Source organism: Momordica charantia, assembly GCF_013281855.1.
Source record: "Momordica charantia cultivar OHB3-1 chromosome 11 unlocalized genomic scaffold, Mcharantia_2.0 BLBB01000011.1, whole genome shotgun sequence".
Classification (NCBI taxonomy): domain Eukaryota; kingdom Viridiplantae; phylum Streptophyta; class Magnoliopsida; order Cucurbitales; family Cucurbitaceae; genus Momordica; species Momordica charantia.
In genome coordinates, this window is record NW_028275159.1 from 6,299,818 (window position 1) to 6,326,117 (window position 26,300).

A 26,300-nucleotide genomic window follows, 5' to 3' on the forward strand; every position below is an offset into this window, starting at 1 on the left:
TCGCAATTGGAAACTCAATGTTGACAATTTCCTATTTTATTAAACGCAATTTCCCATTTTCGACCTATGCTTGGAAATAGGAGAAAGTTTAAGAATAATGTAATTTAAAAAATAAATTACAAAAATAATGTATATTTAAAAGTAATAACAAAATAAATGTAGTATAAATAAAAAAATTACAAAATTAAGTCATACATTCAAACTATTGACAAAAATAGGTTAGGTGCTACTCAAAGTCAAAAATTGCATACAATCCATGCGATGCCAACATGACATAGATGAGGTGAACCCGAAGAATGAGTCAGCAAGGAAATCGTGTACATTGTAGGCGACTTTCCATTTATAGAAGTCGCCTACATTGTACGCAATTTCTATTTATGGAAAGTCGCGTACAGAACGCGATTTTCATTTAAAATATTTATATATTTATTTATGTAGTTTTTTTATTTATTTTACGAATAAAATATTTTATTTTATTAGTATTTTATTTATTTTCTATTTTCTATATAGTTTTTATTTATTTTACCTATAAAATACAATTTATTTTATTATAAGTAAAAGTATACGTCTAGAACATATTTTTTCAATAAATCTTAGATCATACTAAACGTTACAATAATTTATATAAAAAGAATCACATGTACGTAACGGCAACTTACAATTGAAAATAACAAGAAGTTAAAAGAGAAAATGAAATTTAAAAAAGTAAAAAAAAATAAAAAATAAAAAGAGAACATTAAATTTTTAAAAGAAGGTTAAAAGAGAAATTGAAGAAAAAAAAGTTAAAAAACGTTGGAGGAGTAAAAATTGAAAATAAAAAGAAGTTAATAGCGAAAATGAAATAAAAAAAAGGTTAAAAGAGAAATTGGAATAAAAATGTTGGAGCATGGAGGGTTAATAACGATCATTATGACCAATGCTGCACAATTATTATCATTTAAAAAAATTGGCAAAATAATATATATATCATATATAACTCGCATCAAATGCATGCGATTTCCATTCCAACACGTGGCATTCTTAAAAGCCGTGTCACACGAAAGTCGCAGTCAATGACTGCAACTTTCACAAAATCGCGATCATGGACTGCAATTTCGGCTTGCAAACATAGGGTTTTATTTGTTTTACAATTATTTTGTTTTAAATTATTACATTATAGGAATATGTCATCATGTTGTAGGTAATTAAGAACTATTTTCCAAATATGGAGAAAATTAAGATGAGAGTATTTTTTTTTTAAATAAAATTAAAAAAAACAAAAAGATATTGGTGGGAAGTTGCAGAACTACAACTTTTAAATTCAAAATATAAAAATAAAAAAGTTAAAAAATAAAAAATGAAAGAGGAAGCGGGGGAAGTGGCCCGTGCTGCCACTCCCAAATTTAACAAAAAAAACAAAGCTGCGACTTCCAATTCAAAATAAAAGAAAATAAAAAAAGAACAAATGGCTCAGCAAAGACGTGGCTCTATTTGTGCCACGTCAGGGAAAAGTCCCAGCCATTGGTTGCGACTTTAGTGAAATCGCAGCCATCGCCTGCGATTTTGGGCAAATCGCAGCCAGCCTATCCCTGCGATTTATCTACCCTAGTTTTGTAATTACTTTCAAACCTACGCTAGATTTGTCATTTGTTTTTAAAAAATAATTATTTAAAAAAAATCCTATTATAAATTATGATCAGTTTTATCCACCGACTGATCACTAATAGTCAGTGATTTGTTAATAGTTTCTTACTTTTTTATTAAGTATTTTTATTTCCCTTGTATGTATATTATATGGATGGACTTTATATCGAACATAATGAAGGATTATATTTCTACCTTTATTTATTTTCTGGATTCCTATTCGAAGCGTGCATAACTGCAGGGATAAGCTCTCAAGTTCAATAGTTTGAACTAGCGAGAGCTATGAAAATTTTAATATTTTACATATGTTCTCAATATTTTAGTCTGAAAGAAAAATTTAAAATTTTTACTCGATAAGTTGTATTAATTTTTACCATAAACTTTTAATTATAAAAATTGTAACACTTATTCAGATTTAAGATAAATATCGCAATATTATTTATTCATGTTTAAAGTAAAAGTTTAATAAAACTATTTTTTTCATATCCGTGAGTGTCCGAGCCAGTTTACGCACATCTCTAATCTCACGGGACAACCACCTAACCCTATAATTTGATGCTAGAAAACACATAGAAATTACTAATTCCTAAGTAGGTGACTATCACGGAGTTTGAACATATTTCTTCTTAATTAATCCTAGTCCCTTCAAAGTTTAATAAAACTAAAAGCAGGTAATAATTGATAATCTTTGTCTAGGGTAAAAATTAATTAATAATTATTTTGAACTAAGCTGTTATTCAAAGTTGGCTACCTTTTGAATGGACAAAAATCAATAGCCCTGGGATTCCGTAACAATGGCTGAATGTGATATCACTTTTAGTTGACTCGTGTCAAATGAAGAATGAAAAGAAACCAGATCCAATTTTGATTCCACAAATATTAGAGACATCACATCCTCCAAATATATTTTCTCAAAAGTATTTATTAGGAAAATATATTATAGAAAAAAAACACTTTTTGTCCCTTATGTGCATTTGGATTAGGCCAAATTTCTGGGATTGGTGTTATTTTTTTAATTCAATTTTATATTTAACCAAATAAAAAATTTGAAATATAATAATCTAACCATAGCTCAACTGATTAATATATATATTTTCGATAAATAATGATTTCTTACTTTCAATAGTAATATCAATATTTGTGAAAATTTAAGTAGTTCAAATAATTTATGATACATGTAATTGATTAAAATGGTGGATATTCAAATTTTCGCCCACGTGTTTCTTGAACTAAAAAATAAAAATAAAACAAGGAATGGAACATTAATGAATTCCAAAAAGAATAAAAAGGAAATTCATAAAGTGGTTTGAAAGTAAAAAAAAAAAAAAAAATCCCACCTTTTAATTTCTCTCGTATGCAATAGATTTTAAGATAAAATTATCTAATTCCAAAAATATATATAAATTTTAGAAATTTATTCTATATATAACAGCTAGTAAGCTGTAAAGAAAGAGAGAGAGACAACAAAAAAGCTACGAGGATAAATTCCTCTACCCTTATTTATTTTTAATTGTTCCTCTTGAACATTATATGCTTATTATTATTATTTTTTTTTTTAAGTATATCAGCCTATAAAGGAGATTTGAAACCCCGTCGTTTGAACCCGGCGGAAAAAAAGGAGGAGAAAAATAGTTTTTTTTTCTTTCCGTAAATAAAGATAAAATATTTACTATGTAAATAAATTTTACTTTCATTAGTTCAAAGGTTTGAAGTGAAATATATATGTTTATTTGTCTAGAAAAAATTTATTTTAATTAGTATTTATTTAACACATAAAATATTTTATTTAAAATTTAAATATGATCTCATTTAGATATTTTAATCGTGGTATGTGAATTAGTCCAACCTGTTATAGAAGATTACCATATTAAACGTGAGATTCCCTATTAAAAAGTAAAACTCCATATGTATATACACACCCATACCAGAATGAAAAAAAAAAACTCATATTTACTTTATTTGTAAGAATATTTTTATTTTTTCAGGTACAAGTGGAGGTTGAAAATTCGAACTTATGATCTCAAATTATTATCTATATTTTTTTGGTACCAACTATCTACCCTGGATGTTATACATTATTTCTGAAAAAAATGATGTTATATATACATATATATCTTTTAATTAGGTTTTGTTATTATAAAACTATTAATTGCTAATTTTTCTTAGTACAACAACACGAAAAAATAACACGTGTGACAATAATTCGAACTCACAAAATAATATATGTTTTAACTAGTTAATACTTATGGTTAGCTACTCATATTTAAATAATCTAAATTAAATATAAAATATAATAAATTTTATATTTTATATTTTATAATCTCAAATTATATTTATATATTAAAACATACTTGAAAACTTTCACGTTAATGTTTTTTATAATTTAAAATTTAACCTAATAGTAATTTTACGGTTAATTTTTAAATACCAGTCAAATTGAAAAACAAATTATAGATTTTTAAAATCTTTTTTCTTCATTCAAGTTTATTAACATTTTCAATTTAACTTAATTTATTTTTATTCTACGACATAAATTTTGTTTTAATTTTAATAAAAGCTATAGAATAAATAAAGTATAAACTTTAGAATATATATTGCCAAAAAAAAAAAAAACTTCAGAGATATATTTAAAATTATATAAAACGGAAATATGTCATTTTTCACTGTCAATAAAAAAAAAATGCATAAATTTATTCGTGCAATATCCCTAATTACCCCTATTTACAGCCCCGCCTTCCAAGAAAGAAGCCAAGGCTTTTTCTACAGTCTGACGCGCCAATTTGTGGCGGTTCACATTACTCGTCCCGCCGACCTTCTCGTTCCAATCATATGTTGACACGTGGCAGAATATGTAGCATAAATTTCTACGTCAAAAGCGTGCGAGTAGGGCTTTTGAATAGCAGGTGTTGCAAACAGAAGAACCGATTCTCTCTCTCTATCTCTATAAATCGAAGAAGGCTCCGTAATATTGGTACGTAGCATCCCCTCAGTAGCACGGAAAGTGTTTCGCTGTCACGAGAATTCGATTGCCTCCGTTCTCTCTCTCTCTCTCTCGTCGGGGATTTTGATTGATTTTGTTTCGATCTGTTCCGTTCTTTTGACGGATCGGGGGAGATTTTTTTTTTTCTTTTTGCAATCGGAGGTGGATCGCGATCGCTTTCTGAATCGTGTAAACTTGAGCGGACGTTTGATCGTAATCGTGGATTTCTTGGGGTTTGATCGATTGGAGTGGCCTGAAGGACGAGTTTGGTTTGAGATTTTGGAAAAGCGAGGCGCATGAACTGGTTGGGAAAGCTGGGTTTAAATTTGAGTTCTAATTCTAATCACTTCATTACGTGTCTCTTACTTTTTCTCCTCCATTATTCGCCTCAATTGACTCCTTCTTTGTTTAATTTGGACAATAAATCCATAGATCCCTTATTACTGATTTCGAATCCAAATTCCAATCGTTTTCTTAATAATAACCCGACTACTTAAATTTGATCGCTGCTCATCGTCGAAGAATGGAGTCTGGTTCCAGGAGTAATTCCCAACTTCGTAAAGGTCCGGTGCCTCCCCCTTTCTTCTCTATTCTTATTTCCCATTTACATTTGGTTATTGCTCTTGTTTATGTCTGGTTGAGCAGTTCTTGCTGTAGAGCTTCCGAAAATGTATGATCCGCTGAAAGGGCCAAATGTGGCTTTATTTAGTTCCTGAGGAACCAGAACGAAACAAAGTTATCATCATCAATCAATTTGAAAAATGGGAAAATTATGTTTGGATCGATTGTTTTTTGGGGTATATCATAATTGTTTGCTCGTTATTGTGCTCGATTTAGTGAGTATTAGTGGTTTCTACTCTGTTTCTGGTACATAATTGATACAATTTTATCGAGATGCTGTTATGTGGATTTAAGAAATCTCTGAAGGAAAATGGTGTTCATCGTTGTGCAATAGCGTCGGCAATATATATAGATATATAATGTAGTTATTTTTCAAAAGAAGTTGAAATAGGATGCAAAGTTTAGAAGTGCTTGCGAGTATAGATTGTCCCCACACGTTGGAAACAGGTCGAGATTCTAATTTGAATTGTTCCTATATATTTCTGTGCCATTATCTACAGAATGAAGATCTATGTTGTTATTCCTGTTAAGTAGACTGCAAATGTACACAAGTGTGAATGTTCATACCAGCATTTTGGTTGATGCAGCTGTTTGCTATTCAAGTTCTGAGAAACGACAGGTGAGATCACCTTCTGTGATTGTCATAGGTGGTGGCATTGCTGGAGTAGCTGCTGCTCGTGCTCTTCATGATGCCTCCTTTCAGGTATATATACTATAAAGAACTAAAGAAAAATCATTATCCGTTACAAGCTCTGATGAAAATCTGACATCCTAATTTTGCGTTCATGAAATATGCTTTTTGTTTCTCCCGCATGTTACATATCAAAAACATTTATGACATCAATGGGGACCCAGGAAACTAAAATCTAAAACTCCCCGCATCCCTTTACTATTGCTTAGGATTATCCAGGAAACTCGTCAGCTGTCCCCAATACCTATAATCTGTGGAAGGTATATATCTTTGCCAGCATATGTCAAACTGTCAAAGTGAATATGGAAAGCCTTAATAATAAGTGACATAGAAACATGATGTCATTTGGGAGACCTCTGCGACATTTTCCCACTTCTAAATAGGATATCCCTGAAGTCAGGAAAGACAAGTTTGCAAATATTATAATTTTGCTTCATCGATATCTTTGAAAACAAATAGTAAACTGGTGGCAAAAGCTGGACATCGAAGGTCTGTGCTAATGCCCTCAACCATGCTTGATGAAGGAAGAAGCATAGGAAACCAATTTAGACTGGTTTTTTGGAAACTGGAGGAATTAGATTACTTGCTTATGATGTTGTGCATTTTTTTTTTTCAAGTTTTACAGTTCAAGTAGATAAAATTTTAATTTTTGTTGATCAGGTTATCTTGTTAGAAGCACGGGAGAGACTTGGTGGGCGCATATATACTAATTATTCATTTGGTTTTCCTATTGACCTTGGTGCTTCATGGTAAGTTTGTTATTCTAATGTCATTTTTCCTAAGAAACCAACACTCATTGCACACATTGATGTGACTAATATTACTTTACTGTTGACTTTTAGGTTACATGGGGTATGCAAAGAAAATCCGTTGGCCCCCTTAATTGGAAAATTGGGATTACCTCTGTACCGTACCAGTGAGGACAACTCTGTATTATATGACCATGACTTAGAAAGGTTAATATTATATTTGTGAAACATTTATTCATGACTTTAATTTTGGTGGGTCTGGCTTTTCTGTTTGTACCTTAAAATTTTTATTGAGTCAATTTCTTCCTTTTTATATGATTTATTGAATCCATTTCATTGTTGTTGTTTTTATTATATTATTATTATTTTGTGTGGATAGTTATAAATCTAATGTGTTTTTCAGTTATGCACTCTTTGATATGGAAGGGAAACAAGTCCCTCAAGAATTAGTGACAAAAGTTGGACAAGTATTTGAGGCCATCTTAGAAGAGGTAGGTTATCTTTAGAAATCATTTTAGAATTCTGAAGTTCCTGATTTACTTGAGTTTATTTCACTTTAAGTCTTTTTCCTTTTTGGTTGTGTCAACTTCTGAGTTTATTTCACTTTAAGTCTTTATGCTTTTTGGTTGTGTCAACTTCTCTGAGTTGGTATCCTATGCTTTATACAGGCTGATAAAATAAGAGATGAATATACTGAGGACATGACTATAGCACGTGCATTCTCAATTGTTTTTGAAAGGAGACCAGAATTGACGTATGTTCTTTCCCGATGCGGGGTTTTCCAACTCGTCTTTCTTTTGCTTTCATTTTCAACATTAATTGATAAACATCCTTAAACGCAGGATGGATGGGCTTGCCCACAAGGTTCTTCAATGGTATATCTGTAGGATGGAAGGATGGTTTGCTGCAGATGCCAATACTATCTCACTGAAATGCTGGGATCAGGTATTCATTGATAAGAGTCTTTATAATAATGTCCAATGGTTTCTCTGCATTCCTATGTTGCAGGACTATATAGTAGGCAGTAGCAATGAAGATTTTATTCTGCTATCTATTGTTATTAACTTATGGAAACTAAAAGTTAACTTTGTTATTCTTACATGTTCAAATGATATTGGCCATAGTAGTATAGGTTGAATGTCGCTTGATCTCTATTTTTGTATACAATCATAAAAATTAACAAAAATGTCTCAAGTGCCACCCTATGTAGTGATTCAAGTAAATCAGGAAATTATACAATTAGGTCATTCTATCTCATGAAATATAAAAAAGATAAGAAAGTTTTTTGCCTATTGCATTAGATTTTCTTTTTGGCCTTTTATGAAGTATGAGTTGGAACTTGGAACTGCTTCTTTAGTTATTAATCTCCTCCTCCCAACGGACAGATGGACGTAGAGCTGCAATCATTACTTGTGAATGTCTTGTTGATCACAATGAAATAAATATCTACCTATGCTTGGTTCAGAGTTAGGCAGTTAAAATATTATAAATTGTTATACTAAATCGACAACAACAGGTTCAAAACTTGTACCATATTCAGTTTCAATAGCCTTTGACTACTTGAATTTGTAGCATTATGGTTATGCTTTTATTTTCTATGGCTTGTGGTTGTGGGCATCACACCAGAATGGATAGTACTTGATTAGACTGGAAACAGATCAGACGAGAGAGGGTAAACCCATGTGATTATGGATAAGAGCTGCACCTTTTGTTAGATTTATTACTGTTTCTATTGTGCTGCAATAGTCTTTATGGGCTTAGCGGCTGTTGGGGCTTGATGCTTAGTTTCAGTAAGCAATCGAATTCAAATTTCTATGTTGCACCTTTCCACTAAGTACTAGTATTAGTGACTTGTTGGGAACTTGGGAGTAAAATGGTCAAGAATCTCAAACTGAAGAGGAGCCAGAGAGGATAATCTAACAGATGAAATCAATTCCAACAACTTAAAACCTTCAGGATTAGTACTCTTAAGAATGTTTGTTCTTTCATGCTCTATTTTCTATAATCTCTTTCTAGTTTCTTAAAATGTCATTCTGATAATTTCAGGAAGAGTTGCTGCCTGGAGGTCATGGACTAATGGTAAGGGGATACCTTCCTGTTATCAACACTCTTGCAAAGGGTCTTGACATCCGTTTGGGTCACAGGTATGTTCTCTACATTTTTTTTCATGATTTATGTTTCGCCTCAGACCTCCGCTTATGGTTTGGAATCTTCACCCATTGGTCCTCAGGGTTACAAAAGTCATGAGGCGATATCACGAAATTAAGGTCACAGTAGAAGATGGGACAACATTTGTTGCTGATGCTGCTATTGTTACTGTCCCTCTTGGGGTGCTAAAAGCTAATACCATAAAGTTCGAGCCTAAGCTCCCAGACTGGAAGGAAGCCGCCATATCTGACCTTGGAGTAGGGGTAGAGAATAAAATTATACTGCATTTTGAACACGTTTTTTGGCCTAATGTGGAGTTTTTAGGAGTGGTTGCAGAAACAACATATGAATGCAGCTACTTTCTCAATCTTCACAAGGCCACCGGTCATGCCGTTCTCGTTTACATGCCTGCTGGGCAGCTGGCCGAAGACATTGAGAAATTGTCCAATGAAGCAGCTGCTAATTTTGCTTTTACACAACTCAAGAAAATTCTTCCGGATGCTTCTGACCCGGTAAGATTTCATTTTTCAAATATTCACTTGCAGTTGGACTTCGATTGTGAACAAATTAGAAAAAAAAAACGATTTGGATTTAAAAACTCATCTCAAGTTTCAATTTTGCAGATCAATTTCCTAGTTTCTCGATGGGGTACAGATATCGACACACTTGGATCATACAGTTACGACATTGTTGGCAAGCCCCATGATCTGTATGAGAAGTTGAGAATCCCCATTGATAACATATTCTTTGCCGGGGAGGCAACAAGCACCAGCTTCCCAGGGTCTGTGCACGGTGCGTTTGCAACCGGTGTATTGGCTGCTGAGGACTGTAGGATGCGCGTCCTCGAGCGGTATGGGGAACTAGATATATTCCAGCCAGTCCTAGCTGAGGAGCCGGTATCAGTACCGCTACTGATCTCCCGCCTGTAAGTTGAAAGGTTTCTTAAACATGTTGGTTCACTGTTGATGGGTTTGGCTGGGCTGTAGTATAGAAAATCACTGCTTTTGCATGGATCATTCAAATCAAGTACTTTGGTCATATGTAAGTTGAAAGGTTTCTTAAGAAGTTGCACGCTTGATAGTCGGGCGGTCGTGGTCAGGGATATTGCTCTGGTCTAGCTTGTCTCCTTGATATGAAATAACATTTCAACTGCCTAATATTTACTTACTAGATATCAATAAAATTTGTCCTTTGTCTCTGTTTTTTGTGTATGGACATGCACTTTTTTGTCTCTCTCCTATTATGTGGTATGAGGTAATAATCTGATAGGAACAATTGAAAGTATCCGTTTTTACCAACATGTAATGTGTGGAAGAAAATGCTGGCAATATTCTTCCAACATGTGAAAGAAAAAACTGGAGGTCTCTCTTGATCTACATTTTGATTGTCCTGTTTTAGCATGTGGTGTGACTGTGACATATGTTTTGGAAAAGGCTGTCACAATAACTGTTGTCCAGGTTGGCTGTTGCCATATGACTGGGCTGCTTAAGTAAAAGCCTGTCATCCTTTTCCTTTGGTAGTTATATTTTTTAATAGGATGTTGATCTTGCATGTATTGAATGGGAGGAGTACCTGTATCTATATCGAAAAATTTTCTACTACTACTGTAGTACCTACTCATTTCGGTTCACATTTTGACACATCACTAAGTCATATATAATATTTATTTAATGGACACACTATTCTTAATTGTTGCTTTATGGCTAACGACGAGGGGAGGTAATATGAAAAAGGGAAAAAAATATTCCTACTACAATAGGACTGAAATTTTCCTCTTATATTCTTTGGGGAACTTTTTTTCGTGGATGGGGTAAAGGTAGTAGTTGTAGTTGCCCAACTATGTCATATATATCCAAATTATTACTCAAATTTTATTCGAGGAAATTAGTGAATTATTTCTCAAGGATATAGAAACTGTGAGATATTATAATTGGATATTTTTATATCTTTCGGTTGTCGTTTATTTTAAGTAGCTTCTACGAGAGAACTCAGAAAAAATAAGTTAACAAAATTGTATACAAAATGGTTTATTTCAAGACATATTTAAAAAGGATTTATTTGTAAGTGTGTACCTATTTCATTTCAAAGTTTTAGATGGGAGGAGGAAATATATGTCAATTGTTAAATTTTTACTCGTTTTGACAAAATTATTTTAGTCGGCAATACTGTTATTCACGAAAATTTGGGCGTCAAATTTTATAATTCAGTATTGACTTTAATCTTACTGAATTTCAATGGATTGATCATGAAATTGTCGGATAATGATTTTCCTTGGCTGAGTGAGTGCTGTGATTACAAATCATCCGTAGTTCATTTCTTCTAAATTCAAGAATTACAAGAAAATAAATAGAACCTCTCCTAGATGAAAATAAATAAAAATAAAAATAAACAGCAAAGTTTCTTATGGATTCACGGGAAAAAAACAACTACAAGAAAATAACATAGCCTCATCTCGATTAAAAAAAAAGAAAGAAAAATTTCTAACCGAAACACAAGGAAAAGAAAAACTTACATTGAAAAAAAAAAGAATTACAAGAAAATTAGAAAAAAAAAATTCTAAGGCAAACACGTGCTTGCCCTATAAAATTCTTGAATTGAGACAAAAACATAGTGGATTGATCTCCATGTATTTATAAGTAATTTTAGCGTTTTTCATAATCTTCTAAAATCAATAATCCAGTACCAGCCTAACGGGTCACACCACTATTTATGGGCTCTAATTAGATCATTTATTCTACTCTATATAATTTATCAAAATTGTTACCATATTTTAAGGAATTAATTTCAACAAGAATAAGTAAAAACCTAGTGATTGATGACGTGATGTTTTCCTCTCTCTAAGCAGGATACTTGAAAATAGACGGTTTAGGTTTATCTGGTACTTTTTTCTTATCCTTTGATTTCACTCATTTTGATTTCACTCATAAATATCTTCTGAGTAGATCACCATTTTATATATAATATGTAGTAAAAAAATTGATTTTTTCAGAAAATAATTATCAAAATTAGAAGGTCATGTAAGGATCAATTAAAAAATTATCAAAATAAAAAGGTCAATACATGTATATACTTATTGAAAAATTAGATGAAAAATGATCAATATCACTACGGAATTACACCCTCCCCTCCCAGGGATCAATACTGACAGTGATTCAATACTGCCATGGACACGCTTTCAAAGGAGGACACAACACGTCCGATTGGACAATGCAACTTATCCTCTCGTTCAAGGGAAAAATGGCCAAAGCCTAATCGAACATTAAGATGAAGACCACAAAGAGATCAAGTTTCGTGTGTTTCAAGAACCAATACAAGCGTAGATCCCAGAGCAAACAAGATAGAGAATCGCATACGCACTAGGCGAAGGTTTTTTCTTCGTAGTTATTTCAATGGTACACTTTCTTCCTTTCTTTTTCCCCTTTTTTTGTTCCATCTATGTTTCAAGAAATTGAGACTGCCTATTCTTTTCCTTTCTGTTTCCTTAAATTTCTTGTTACTCCTACTACTACGACCCCTCATGTTTAGAAAAATTTTAAAGTAAAATTTCTAGTTGGTTCCAATAGGATTTGGTGCCTCAATAAACGTCCAAAAACTACAAGATGATACTCATTTTCTTGAGTTGCATCATCTACAACTGATCATATGTTTGATTCACGAGGCTTCCTACATGTACATAGAAAAGAACTCCGACTAATTCCTTGGTTTATATTCGGATGGATTAATTTGTTCTTACAAAAATTATGGTAGTTGAAAGAAAATTTCTAGACAGCACTATGAACTTGTTCTTACAAAAATTTACGATGTCTTTTCTAATTTCATTTGGATGCCTTATGATTTTAAATTACATGAAACAATGTTATATTTTCTTATTGTTTTCAAACTAAAAGACAATCTCTTATAGTCTTTCTATCTTTCCTCTGTAATAAAAGAAAGCATTTTAGTTGTGTGAAGAGCTAAGCTACCATAGTTGTCCCAATGGTTATTCTCAGTATCATAGAAAAGCGTCTTAGCATTCAACTTATAATATATTTTAAATTAAAATAATTTATTGTACCGAATAAATTAGTGTACCGATATATTTTTTTTCTCAATAAATCATAAAAATTTGAAAATTTGATTGTTCTTATTTTATATATAATTTTTAATTAAAATTTGCATAGTTTATAGAAGTTGACCGAACTTTTTATAAAAATATTATTTCATATAAATTTTAATATAACGTTGAGATTTCTTTTTTAATATTGAAGTTGAAATTCAAACTCACGACGTATTAGAAATAGATGCTTTAGCCGTCTTTCCAATTTCTAAAGATCCAGCCCAAACCACTAATATTCCTAACATCATTTCAAGTCGTGTCCATGTTGATCTTCCAGAAATTAGTAGGAGGGGGACCCAGGCCGGGCCTGGACTCTATCATCGACCACTGCTATGGTATGCCTTCTGCTTCGGGCGAGTCTTCTTGTGGTATTTTTGCGTGACAGGATCCCTGGCTTCATGAAAATATTTTTCTATGGAATGACAAAGTTGTTCTTTTCGCCTTTGAACAAAATTTTGTTCCTCCTTTCCCAAAATATTGGGACACCTCCACATCATTTGATCGCTCCATTATCCCGTTCAAATGGTCCGTCCATCAATACACCTTCCTAAGAGGCAAGATTAAAACCTTATTGAAATCATTTGTCCTAAGGAACCTCTTGTTCTTGTACAGGGAGTTGTTTCATTTAATCATATTAGGAAAGACCAAAATCGTGTAGTTCGATGATAACTTGCAAAGACCAAAATCGTGTGGTTCACACTCTAGTGACAAAAGCGACGAAGGATGGTATTTCGACAGATTAGATCAACGGTACCCCTTTATGGCTTTTAGATGTATACCGCTAAAATTGGCATAAACATTTACATGTTTAAAGGGGATTTATATGTAAGTATATATATGCACACGTTTCATTGACTTGAGAGTTTTACAATGATGACCTAGATTCTTCGATAACACAAAACAATATTAATCATGGAATGAATGTCAATCATCTCAATTTCTGGATAATTTTAGGTTTCATTTACTATCTTCATAATATCGAAATACGAACATCGATCTCCGAATATTAAAAAAGAAGTCTAATATTCATTGAGATTATTTTAAAAAAAGTCTAACGTTCATTGAAATTATTTATTTATTTCAAATTATTTGTATATATTAATACATTAAAAATTATAAGTAAGAAATTACACTTTGCCTATTTTACTTATTTAAATCCCAACTTAATTTTGTAGGCACAAAAGACTGGCCTTGAAAAATGAAAATTTTGATCTTCAGACTATTCCATTTTCATCCATTCAGCCATAAGACATTACATTCACAAATTATTTTTTCATCTATTTAAATCACAAATAAAAATAAAAATGAGTGAACAACGTCCTACTATCCCTGAAAATGAATCGTTAATTAATTCAAGGGATATATATAATCAGGTGAAAAATTACATCGAAATTACTGCAAGTTTTAAGAGAAATATGAGTTTCCCAAGAGTCTTAGAGGGGTTGGATTGGAAGAAAGTAAATGGATTTCATACATCACAACAAATAAACATAAAAAAAAGTATAATTCCTCTAATATTTGCTCAGTTACAAGAATAAATATACATTGGTGAGCAAGAATGGTAAAAACAAAATCAAATTGTTGAAAAGTATCCACCACCTCATCTCTCTACAATTCATACTTCCTAACTTCAAATTATATAGCTTTGAAACAGTTTTTTATCTTATTAAATTTATATATTAAGTTCTTTCAGTTACAACTTACAACATAGTTCTTCTTCACGCTTCACCGATACCTTCTTTACGGTCCTCGAGAAAGTGAAACATATGCATCTATTGAGTGCATGCTAAAACCCATTGCCGATCCAATTCGAAGTGATCCTCCTGTATTGACGAAAAACAATATATTCTTTCATGATATGTAGAAAAAGTAAGTTGTAGAACTTGACTAATCTAGAATAACTTCGTTTACAGAGGAAAAAGAATGATGAAAATGGAAACCTTGAATGGATGGATGACTAGAGAACACTGCTGAAGCTTTCAATGGGATCTGATTCTTCAAGCATGGCAGCTGCCTGGAAGCAGTCTATAGCATCAGCCATTCGTCCTTCGTCCCTATGAATCGTCCCCAAGTAAAACCATGCCTTGCGGTTGGTATGATCTAATCTCAACGCGTCTGAAAGTAAGCTTCTCGCTATAGGCAATGCATCCGGGCCTGCTTTCGACCAAATAGCACCGATCAAAACCTTGCAAGGAACATAACTTGGTTCGAGTAGGAGGGCATTGATATAAGCAGCTAGAGCTTCTCGGACCTTCTCACGTCCTTCACACATTAGACCTGATGGAACAACAGACGTGATGAACATTCTGCAGTGAAGAACTCATCTATCCCACATAGATCATATGAAGAGACGAGACATTTACGCATATGATACACACTATCAAATATAAATATGCAGCCAGTACTTGGAACTTATGAGAAATTAATTATTCCTTGCTTAATTGAGAGCTAAATCTTTGTAACATTCTTCCCTGACTCCTGTTTTTCTTTCCTAGTTTCACTACCACTTTTTGTATGATGACTTTTTTTGTCTTCTTGAAATCCTTAACATACTACTTGACATCAGAGAACACTATCCATAGATGTAAATCTTCTATAAGAGAGAGGAGGGGAAAATTTTACATTCATTTACGGACAAATCTACAAAAACTAATTTTTGCTAACATAAAGTTATTACTCCAAAAAATCATAAAAATCCTAGCAAGTATTGTGAGGAGTAACATGCACAAAGCCATGACTCATATTACTTTGCAGCAAAGAAGCCTGAAAGGAGAGAACGAGTTCGGCAGAGCAACAAAAAAGTATCCATTTTTTTGCAGTAAGTTCTCGTAAGACCCTTAACTAAACGGGAGATCATAGAAAGTAGGCATATTTGTAGCAATTACTGATTTTCCTGAGCAAGATCTAGACAGAATGGTTGATGGACAAACTTGAAGGATAAAGATGGGCAGTGAAAGGCAACTTATCAAAGAGAAATCCTTCCCTGATGAACTTTCATTTCTTTGATAACAATTAAAGACGTAACTTTCTTATCAAAAAGAATTAAAGACATAACTTATATTTCAATAGCAGGAAATCAGTGTAAGAGTGTTGTCAAGGTAGACTAAATTGATTTTGAACGGTTAAGAAAATAATAAATGAATATTAGTTCACGTCTAAAACAAAGCATCTTGCCTTCAGTATGTAGTACTTCTGGGGAGAACTCTTTCAGCTCTTTAGCTTTTCCTAGACATATCTCTGCATCTTTCCAATGTGAAAGGCTGGAGTATAAATTTGCCAGACCGTTCCAAACTTCAAACTCATTCACTTTATCATCTTCAACCTATCATCAAGGAAGAAAGTGGCTCATATATGTATACAAAATATAATTTATCATTAAGTTATATTCTATTTAGATTGAGAAAAATGGCAAAATCAGAGAAAGAGGTACCAAAAAATACAATTTGGTGAATAGGAGTTCCAATGACACCTTTAATGTTGCTGACTTCTAGCTATTCTATGATACAACTTCTATAAATAAGTCAGTAGAATTTGATCGGTCATTTTTTTATAACACTACGGTGGGGCATTCATGTTCAGATCACGATGCCCAATAACAAGTTTTCACGTGAATGGTAAGGTAGATGATTTTTTAAAATTAAAAAAATTTTAAAAAATCAGATGTTAACATGCTTGCGACTCATATTCTACAGTTATAGCAACAAGTGAGTGAAATTTTATTTTAAGAATTACAACATATTTGAACTAAATATTTTCTTCTGGTAAAAAAAGGTAGGAACTAGAGAGATTTATACTTAAAACAGAAGCTACTTTTCTAGAGAGTATGCAAGTTGTTCTAACCTGAGGTATAATTCTGAGTGGCCCAAAGGATTTCTTTTGTGCTTGAACTAATGCAAGGAGATAACGGTAAGTTTCAATAGCATCCATATGTAGTGATTGAGAGATCTTCAGCTTTGCCTTGAGTCTGAGAAGTGGTGCTTGTTCCCATTTTGTGGTCTCATCCATTGCAGCATCAGTGACTACTTCAGCCTCTGAAAATCGCTTTTGGGCAGACAAAACAAGAGCAAGCAACTGCCAGCCTTTTAAGACAGAGCCACCGGTTTCATCAATGTACTTCTTTGCATATTGCAAAGCAGCATTCAAATTCCGATACTCTGAATATTGTACTCCTAACTCAAGAATCAAATCTAAGTTATTGCTCTCCAGAGAACTTGCTGCCTCAAGAGATTTCAATGCCTCTGATTGAAGACGGGACCTCTCGAAGTCAGAGGAAGACATTTTGGCTTCTTTTCCCAAACAAAGACCCAACAAGCGAAGACCCACACCCTTTAAATGCTCTTCATTTCCTACTGAATTGTTCATTGCCCACTGGGCATATCCAACACCTTCAGCAGCAAGATAAGGATCCTCACTACAAATCTTGGCTGCCAGTAACAAGGCTGCCACATCATCTGGCTGCTCGTGTTTGTGAAGACACTTTCTCAGAAGATTCAAGGCAACTTTATTCTGCCCTGCTGCACAATAACATAGAGCTAAAGACTTCCAACGATCTACACGGTGATACACTCCAGGCATGACCTCTTCAAGTTGTTTTGCTAAAACAGAAGTCTGGCTGCATAAAGATAGAGCAAATATTAGGTGCTCCATCACTGATGGATCCCATTTTATCTTACCCAGGCAACATTTCTTCACAAGAACCATCAAAAGTAGAATTGCTTCTTCCAAATTATTTTTCGGACAATATGAACCTTCAAGTTGAAGAAATAAACTAGGAGGGCCAGCCACTACTCCACTGTAAAGCAAAAACACAGCAAATCCTTTCTGGATCCTAGCACAGCATTCATTACTGAGGTTCCATTGGCTTAAGAGGGCACGCCTATAGGCAGATATTGCATCCTGGAAACAGCCAGCCTGCTTCCATAGCTCAGGGAGGAGTTCTACAGCCTGACTAACGGTCTCTTGCAGCCTACTTTCCACTTGCGCATCGGGAATTCCTTGCTGGAATATCTTCTCTACGGCATCAAGTACACTTGTACACTCATCAGCAGCCTCTGAAAAATCCCATATGATAAGAATTTGAGATGCACATTTAAAAAGAAAAAGAGAAGTAACATATCTATATCCCATTAACACCAGACTGGTCCATGTATTTACCAGTTACTCTCCCTAGCTTCTGAAGAGACTTCACTTTTAAATATATGGCTTCAAGCACCAGGTTTGCAGCATGCTGTGAAACTGCATGTTGAGATTCAGGGCGTGCACGTCCTTTTTTTGGAGGCGTTTTCTCGGCGAAAGGCTGTAAACGTTGAATGGCGGCTTGGAGATCAATACCATCAAACACACGTAGAGCACCTTCGACATTTCCTCTCTGATACTCCAACTTTCCAAGAAGGGCTCTGGCTTCCTGCAGTCATTTTTTTAAGCAATAAATTCATGAAAATCAAATTTGACGAAAACCGAGTACAATAATACTGGCATCGTGCTAGATTTCTCTCTGCAACACATTTCACCTCTATGATTACAGACATAAGAATCAAATTTGTTCATCCATGGCTGAGAGTCAGATCGATTCAGTGTTATTGCAAATTTGAACATGTGATGATGTCCAAGGAAAGAATAATTCTCCATTTTTTTTTCCTTTTTCCTTCAGATTTGAAATAGGCTTCAATTGTATACTACTCCCCGTTTATAGTTGCTACTGGCCCGAAGAAAGCACCAGAAATTCAAGTTTATTTCAATGATAGTATCGTCATAGTGGTAAATAAACAAACCTCAAAATTGAGAGACAACCCTTCCCGCAATGAAGATTCTGCCTCTTGAATATTTCCCTCATCGAGCTTGGCTTCTACTTCTGTTGTTTTTATGCAGACCCCATTTGCCCAGACTTCCCGGACACCCACTCCTCCTTCATCAGATTCTCCAGACTCCATGGCTGGCTCCCTATCATCTTCATCAAGACCTTGCGTCATAAGTTCTGCTTTCTTCAATTTCCTTCATTAATTTACTTCATCTATCCGCCATAAAAATTTGGGATAAAGATCTCAGAAACCATATAAATCAAAAAATAAAAACACAAAACTTTTCTAAAGCACCATAACAGGAAAGATACACATTCAGAGACTAATATAAATTTTGCTAAAAGAAAAAAAAAAGTGTGAATAGGTCATCTTTACGCTGGAATACAGTTGATTCGAGCCCTTTTCTTTATTGCCCACCCCTTGGCTGGGAAAGGAAAACCCATAACCGAAGATAAAACTACAAAGCCTAAGATTCCAACTTTCTGTACTAGGATAAGAAGCACAAATACGTCTGATTCTTTTCCTTTTTGATATCTTTTCAGCAATGAAACAGTGCATTCAAATGCATCATATGCTTCGCACGTAAATACTCGGATCTAAAACTATTAAGAAATAGAAGATATGGTAATGTACGCTAATTTTTTTCATCTGGGTGCCAGGAAAATACAGGAAAGAGATTCAATGGAAGGATCATAGCAGAAGCATCGTAAATTGTCATCAACTTTTTTCTGCCCAAATTCCGCCTCAAATCTTTCGTTTTCTAGCTCGAATTTCCAGGACCAGCCGAATACGAACAATAAGCGAATCTTACCTCAGAAATTGAAGTAACATCAACGGATGCTGGCTTGGAGGGGATCATTGGCGACGGAGAAGAAGCTGAAAACTTGGGATTCGAGGTCGACAATTTGGCCGGAAACCGACGAGTACGGTGGCGGATCAATTACAACATCTTGGAGGAAATTGAGGCTCGCAGCGTTTGTCTGGGAGAACCATGGGCGAGCAAACGAGATCTATATTTTGTTTTGCAATTTAATTTTTGGCGTCGACACCATTAACTTTTTTTCCTTTTTTTTCCTTCCTTTTTTTTCTTCTTTTTAAGAGAGGGCATTTAATTTGAATTTTACGTTGACATTGAACACGTGGTGCGTGTTCTATAATTATAAAGCCCGTGTTACGTGAACTGGGCCACGTAATGGGCCTGACTAATTAGGCCCAGTTTTCAAGTTCAGAAAGATGCAGGTTTAGTTGGAAGACTGAGCCTACGTTATCTTGGCCCATTTCGCTATAGTTGGAAAACTGGGACACCCAATGCGCCTCTTAGCTGGAGAACCGCGGAATCTAATGGGCCTTATAATTTGTAGCCCAATTGTAAAGTTCATAAGGATAGTTTTAGTTGGTAACTGGGCCATCAAGGGGCCTACATAATTTTGGCCCAATTGTCAATTTTAAACAGACCCGTTTTGGTGGAGAACTGAGCACCATTCAGGGTGAACACAGTTTAAATCAAAATTTTGATTAATCGGTATTATTTTATTTAATTGACCTCCTATATCATAATGTCGTGCCAAATTGTTACTTATCAACATTCTTTTTTCTTTTTGTTACTTATGATATCAACGACATTCCAAATTATTACTTGTTTATAGGGCTAAATAAACACAATTTTACTGGTTAACAAATGTGGGTATGGAAATTTAACTTTACAGATAAATAAATTGTATTTGTTGATAATAAACTAATCAAAATCAAGTTTTATTTTGTCCTCTAGGTACTAGTTATAAAGTTATTTAAAACTATCATTTAAAAAATATATATATTTAAAACTAAATGAGCATTTTCACTTTATCGGAAATATAAACAAAAAAAAACTAAGCCTAAAAGGTTTAGACCCAACACAGTAATTAAATTTTTAAGATTAATATTATTTTATTTTTACTTTTAGATTAGGAACTCGGAAGGTTCATATCGTGATTTAAACAAAAAAGGAAGGTTCATATCGTTTATTTTCTCATTATTTTATTTTTATTCTTATTTTTATTATTAGGAAATGTATTCTCATTTGTTAAAATGAAAAACAGAAATAATATAAATGGATAAGATATTAAATGAGTTTCTGCATGACTTGAAAAAATCAGAACGCCGGAAGGACAGGGGGACGACAAAGCTTCGCCCGTACCAGAGCCATTTTTGGCCGAAAGTAGAGCTTTCTCCGATGCCTCAAACTCTAATTCTGAAGCCCGTTGTTTCAGCTCCTCTAACCAACTGGAGGTTTTCCTTAATTTCTTCTTCTCCCCTTAAACCCAAAGAAAACCCGTTCACTCGTCATTTATTTGCATAGTTGTTTCCATTTGTTTTATCGGCAGGCAATTGCAATTCCATGGAGTTCGAGCTTTTGGTTTTCAATTACTTTATACTTTCGTTTTGTGTTGCACTGCAGTATGCTCTCTGTTTAATGGGGTTCTCTCTAAATTCAAGCAGCTAACATGAAAATTCCAGGCATTTTTGGTATCTGAATACTGTCGAGGTCTACTTGGGTCGTTTTATTGCTCCTGCTGTTTTGTTGTCCTCTACTATCTTGTTGGAGAACGGTTCCTCTTGGTTGTTATCGTTCTGTTTGGATTTAGGGAATTCGGAAGTTGCGTGTTTTTGAAATGTTGAACATTTGCTTGATTTCTCAGGGGTTACTAGTACTGTGGGGGAATGTGGATTTTCAACGTTCTTTAGGGTTCAATCAGCACTAGCATGTATTAATTGGAATTATAAATCTATGCAAAGTTCTGATTCCTTACCAAAAGGAAGGAAAAAAAAAGGATAAGAATAGAATTTTGTTTACATATGCATATAGACGAGCATCTGTACAGACGTATATACAGAAATTGAACTACTTTAATGTTTTATTGGGTGTAACAATGTGATCTGTTGTTTTTATTTCAGTAAATTGCAAATACATACACATTCTACTAGTGCATCTGTACAGACGTCTACGAACGTTAATGTACGAGGAAGATTGGAGGTTACATGTATGGGAATGTTAACACCGAGAAAGTTCTTACAGAAAAGGAAGAAGTTGGAAGTATTTAAGGATGCAGCCGACGAGGCAGAACAGAAGAATTGGAGGAGACTGATGAAGGAAATAGAGGAGACAGGCTCTGCTGTTTCTGTGCTGAGAAGTGAAAGGATAAAAAATGAGGCTATTCCGAAGGACTTGGTGTTGGGCACCTTGGTTAGATTTAAACAGCTAAAGAAATGGAATCTCGTTGGTGAGGTACAAAGCATGGACATTTGTATGATATGATAGTGTCTTTTGTTCAGCAATTTTTTTTCTAAATATGAGGGAGGGAAAAGAATCAAAGGGCTGATTGTCTTAAAGTAGAATAGGAGTATAAAAGAGCAATCTTATGCAAGAAAATGCAGTGCACCGTTTAATCTTTTATCTGCCTCTAAAGTGTGCGAAACAATTCAGACGCTATCTCTAAATTGTTTATTTCTTCTTGTGATCAGAAGGTCTACTTAAACACTATGTTCGTGTGAGACTTGTTCATCACAATGTGTTTGAAGTACTCCAACATGATTACCAAATATTTTCAGAACGTCGTTCTTGCATGGCGATTATAGTGTCCAGAATTATCTAGCCACTTAATTTGGTTATAACTTATAACTGGATTGAAGGGCTTTAACCTCTACCTTAATCCTAAGACCTTTGTTTTACAACTTTCGAGCTTCAGATGTGCTGATTGTCCAATTTCATGCTTTCCAACTGTCTTATAGATTCTTGAATGGCTTCGGACCCAGAGCTGGTGGAGCTTTAGTGAAATGGATTTCTTGATGCTTATTACAGCTTATGGAAAGCTAGGGGACTTCAATCGTGCAGAAAAAGTTCTGAACTTGATGAATAAGAAGGGTTATGCACCAAATGTGGTATCTCATACTGCTCTTATGGAAGCATATGGAAGAGGTCGAAGGTATAATAATGCCGAAGCAATATTTAGAAGGATGCAATCTGGTGGTCCTGAACCTTCTGCATTGACATATCAAATAATGCTAAAAACTTTTGTTGAGGTATTAAGTTCAAACTTAATCTTATGTAAAGCTTTCCATTATATTGATTTGGTTATGTTTTTAGCAGCCTAATCCTTCAGTTTTGATCCTCTTGAAAATCAGTAATGTTTATGTCTAATTTGTGGCATTTCTGGTTGTATGTGCTTTTGTATGTTATGTTCAATGCTGAGTAATTAAGTTGAAATACAAGCTCTCCCTATCAAGATGTTAACCCAAACCCAAAGCAGATCGCAATACAAAGTTATTTTTTCATAAGGTCCTAAATGAAGAACCAAACGCGTTGCAAACTTTCGTTCACAAACTGGTTTTCTCCTTTCAATGATCTTCAAATGTGTGCTTTTCTTGGTTAGTTTGTCGTGGTTCACAAAATGATGAGGTAATACTGTAGGGATGTAAGTTCAAGGAAGCTGAAGAGCTTTTCGACTCCCTCTTGAACAATGAAAGGGCAGTGTTGAAGCCAGATCAAAAGATGTTCCACATGATGATTTATATGTTCAAGAAGGCTGGGAATTACGAGAAGGCTCGTAAAGTATTTGCTGAAATGGCAGCACGAAGAGTTCCACAGACTACAGTTACTTATAATAGCTTGATGTCTTTCGAAACTAACTACAAGGAGGTCTCAAAGATTTATGATCAGGTAAACCTGTATGAGTTGGACATTGCTGTGTTACTTGCTGATCTTGTTTTCACGTGAGCAAAAGTTTCAGGTATTTCTGATAGACGAAAATTGAATGGGCAAATTGTCCTATAGGTTTGTTAGGCAAGTCATTGAATAAATTTCTCTTAGGAATGGGGCTGTTTAGGTTTCCAGTTGAGCAGCAGTTTTTAGGCCACTGCTTTTAGGAGCATATTCTGGATTTCATTCTAATTTATGGGATTTTAATGTTATTGCTACTCAAAGCCTTGTTGGGGGTCTTCTTTTTCATTTTAATCTTTTGAGACATTAACCAAGTGACATTCAATAGGCAAGCGTGTTAACTGTAGCATTTACTGGGTTGTGTTCATTGAAGACAGATTGAATGATGTAGAAAATATAGATTTTAAGGATGCGGAATCTCAAATATTTGTTCATTCCATTGCATTACAAGAATATTAGAGTCCGTGTTGTAGTTAATTTTTTTGGAGGCCATGCTCTTGCTTCATTTGGCCAATTAAGATTCTAGTTTTTTTTTTTTGTTTCTTCCTCTCCTATTCTTGCTTAGCAAGATTCGTCAAATCTGAAGTCAAACTCTCCAATTGTAGATGCAAAGAGCTGGAATTCGACCTGATGTTGTGAGCTATGCTTTACTCATCAGTGCTTACGGTAAAGCTAGAAGAGAAGAAGAAGCTCTAGCAGTTTTTGAAGAGATGCTTGATGCTGGTATCAGGTACTTGCCCTCTGCATTTCTTTCTTTTAACCCAACGGCCAACGTACACGATATCTGGATGAAATCTATATCCTCCCATAATATAAAATATAAATTCCCCCGCCCACATGTAGTAGCTTGGTGGTTCTATTCTTGATTCAGTACCAGGCATGTGATGAATAGTAAAATTTAGCGTTCCTCGATGCACGTGCACTGATAAACTTATGCTGCCTGGAATTTTTCAGACCAACTCACAAAGCTTATAATATTTTGCTTGATGCATTTGCAATCTCTGGAATGGTCGAACAAGCTAAGATAGTGCTCAAGAGCATGAGAAGGGACAGGTATTATCATCTAGTTTATAGTTGCGTTCAGTGTTTCGAATTTCAACGTCCTGTAGAACTGTAGTTTTGTTTGAAGTTTACAGCTTTTTTCAGTTCCATTTTCATTGCTATGCCTTCAGTTATTTTGACATGTATTTCTTGAGCTTAAGACGATTGTTTGCCATCTTCATTTGTTGAATGCAGATGCAGCCCAGATATCTGCTCTTATACAACCATGTTATCAGCTTATGTTAATGCATCTGACATGGAGGGAGCCGAAAATTTTTTCAGACGACTGAAACAGGACGGTTTTAGACCCAATGTCGTTACTTATGGTACACTAATCAAAGGGTATGCTAAAATAAATAATCTTGAGAAGATGATTACAAAATATGAAGAAATGAAGGTCAATGGCATTAGAGCAAATCAGACGATCTTGACGACGATCATGGACGCGTATGGAAAGAACAAGGATTTTGGCAGTGCTGTTATTTGGTTCAAGGAAATTGAATCTTGTGGCCTCCTACCTGATCAGAAAGCAAAAAATATCTTGTTATCTTTGGCGAAAACAGCAGAAGAGCTCGATGAAGCTAATCAACTTGTAGGATATATGAATCAAAGTAGCAATCCTGAAAGAGCTACTAAGTTTTCCAGGTCTGTTGTTGAGGAAGAGGAAGAAGACGATGATGATGAAGAATTGGATTATGCAGATGAGGTAATTCCTCACCTTAACCAAAGAGATGAGAAAATTATTTTAAATGATATTCACCAACAAAACTTGGAGGGTTTATGTGCTAAGTTCTGCTAATGTTATATATTATTGTAGTTTTCATTTTGTTTATCCTTCTATGTTGGTATATTGTAATACAAAAATCACTTAGCTGGAGAAATCTAAGCACCAAGTTCCTTTCCTCTCATCACATGTTAGCTGGTACACAAAATGGAACTATGATGTGCATTTTTGTTGTAATATAGTCGCTGTAAAAAGCCACTTTTAGTCGTTGAATTGTAGTATGTATTAATTTGGTCCTTGTATTTTCATATGGGTAACAATTTAGTTCTATAGTTTAAAATTTGTAATGATTTAGTCTTAGCCGTAAAATTTTTTATCAAAATTATGTATCAATTTTTATTATATAATGACTTGATCTTTGTAGTTTATTAATACATTTTGTCAAGTTGATTTCATATTAAAAAAATCTTATTAAATCTTAATAACATTCTCATGATAGAGACAAAATTCTTACAAATTCGAAACCTTAATGGTTACGTATCATATCCAAGTTCAGGGATTCAATTGTTATAAATTTGAGAGTACAGTGATTAAATTGTTACTTCAATATAAGTGCAAAAAGAGATTTAAGTATAATTGATTTTCTAAAATTATCATCTAGCAAAATCATTTTTGTTATTGTCAAAATCTCTTATATTTTCATTGATCATGTTGGTCAAAAATTTGATTTCAGTAAAACATAAAATCATTTAAATTTTATTTTTAAGCTATTACCACTCATTCTACCACCACTCAATACACCCTTAAACTTTCCTAAAATCATTTTTTTTTAATTTGCTTAATCAATGGAAAATGAAGTGATTTTGACAGCCATGACAAAATCACTCCCAAACACACCCTCATTCATTTCTCACCTCACTTACTCTAGTTTTTATTTTATTTTCTTCGTTTAAATTTTCATTTCATTATGAATATTATCATTACCCATCTACAATATCAAACATCTTACAAATTTTCAATCACTGGATTTAGATCAAGGTTGTCTTGTGATTTTTGACATGTCATGGAATAGATTTCCAAACCACATTTTCTAAATAACTTTTTTCACCATATTTCTTTGATGCATTCATGTC

The 26,300-nt window shown here is 33.9% G+C and overlaps 3 protein-coding genes across 4 annotated transcripts; 2 read left to right on the forward strand and 1 right to left on the reverse strand.

The window, feature by feature from the left end:
* Window positions 1–4,537: 4,537 nt before the first annotated feature.
* LOC111005782 (polyamine oxidase 2) lies at window positions 4,538–10,010 on the forward strand. 2 transcript variants are annotated; one of them, XM_022277415.2, is made up of 10 exons: window positions 4,545–5,166; window positions 5,812–5,927; window positions 6,576–6,664; window positions 6,758–6,871; window positions 7,068–7,155; window positions 7,333–7,418; window positions 7,507–7,609; window positions 8,711–8,808; window positions 8,895–9,324; window positions 9,436–10,010. In XM_022277415.2, the coding sequence occupies exons 1-10, from the start codon at window positions 5,127–5,129 to the stop codon at window positions 9,739–9,741; spliced, it is 1,470 nt and encodes a 489-aa protein (XP_022133107.1). In that variant the 5' UTR covers window positions 4,545–5,126; the 3' UTR covers window positions 9,742–10,010. The 2 variants fall into 2 exon arrangements, with proteins under 2 accessions (XP_087975912.1, XP_022133107.1); XM_088119786.1 differs by having other exon boundaries at window positions 4,538–5,166; window positions 8,895–10,010.
* Window positions 10,011–14,350: 4,340 nt separating this feature from the next.
* On the reverse strand, window positions 14,351–19,780 carry NPG1 (tetratricopeptide repeat (TPR)-containing protein). Its single transcript, XM_022278652.2, has 7 exons — window positions 19,518–19,780; window positions 18,680–18,918; window positions 18,063–18,312; window positions 16,749–17,959; window positions 16,083–16,230; window positions 14,849–15,185; window positions 14,351–14,731 (listed from the first exon to the last, which is right to left on the reverse strand). The coding sequence occupies exons 2-6, from the start codon at window positions 18,875–18,877 to the stop codon at window positions 14,866–14,868; spliced, it is 2,127 nt and encodes a 708-aa protein (XP_022134344.1). The 5' UTR covers window positions 18,878–18,918; window positions 19,518–19,780; the 3' UTR covers window positions 14,351–14,731; window positions 14,849–14,865.
* A 1,035-nt stretch (window positions 19,781–20,815) lies between these two features.
* LOC111010723 (Tetratricopeptide repeat (TPR)-like superfamily protein) lies at window positions 20,816–25,440 on the forward strand. Its single transcript, XM_022284242.2, has 7 exons — window positions 20,816–20,974; window positions 21,641–21,971; window positions 22,475–22,765; window positions 23,154–23,402; window positions 24,008–24,132; window positions 24,357–24,455; window positions 24,639–25,440. The coding sequence occupies exons 1-7, from the start codon at window positions 20,919–20,921 to the stop codon at window positions 25,240–25,242; spliced, it is 1,755 nt and encodes a 584-aa protein (XP_022139934.1). The 5' UTR covers window positions 20,816–20,918; the 3' UTR covers window positions 25,243–25,440.
* Window positions 25,441–26,300: the final 860 nt, after the last annotated feature.

Coding starts and splice junctions, on each gene's coding strand:
- NPG1 (XM_022278652.2), bottom strand. CDS start 18,877: ATGACGCAAGGTCTTGATGAAGATGATAGGGAGCCAGCCATGGAGTCT. Junction 18,313..18,679: donor GGTTGTCTCTCAATTTTGAG/GTTTGTTTATTT, acceptor AAATGACTGCAG/GAAGCCAGAGCCCTTCTTGG. Junction 16,231..16,748: donor CACTCAGAATTATACCTCAG/GTTAGAACAACT, acceptor CCTTGATGATAG/GTTGAAGATGATAAAGTGAA.
- LOC111010723 (XM_022284242.2), top strand. CDS start 20,919: ATGCCTCAAACTCTAATTCTGAAGCCCGTTGTTTCAGCTCCTCTAACC. Junction 24,133..24,356: donor ATGCTTGATGCTGGTATCAG/GTACTTGCCCTC, acceptor GGAATTTTTCAG/ACCAACTCACAAAGCTTATA. Junction 24,456..24,638: donor AAGAGCATGAGAAGGGACAG/GTATTATCATCT, acceptor TGTTGAATGCAG/ATGCAGCCCAGATATCTGCT.
- LOC111005782 (XM_088119786.1), top strand. CDS start 5,127: ATGGAGTCTGGTTCCAGGAGTAATTCCCAACTTCGTAAAG. Junction 6,872..7,067: donor TATGACCATGACTTAGAAAG/GTTAATATTATA, acceptor TGTGTTTTTCAG/TTATGCACTCTTTGATATGG. Junction 7,419..7,506: donor GAAAGGAGACCAGAATTGAC/GTATGTTCTTTC, acceptor CCTTAAACGCAG/GATGGATGGGCTTGCCCACA.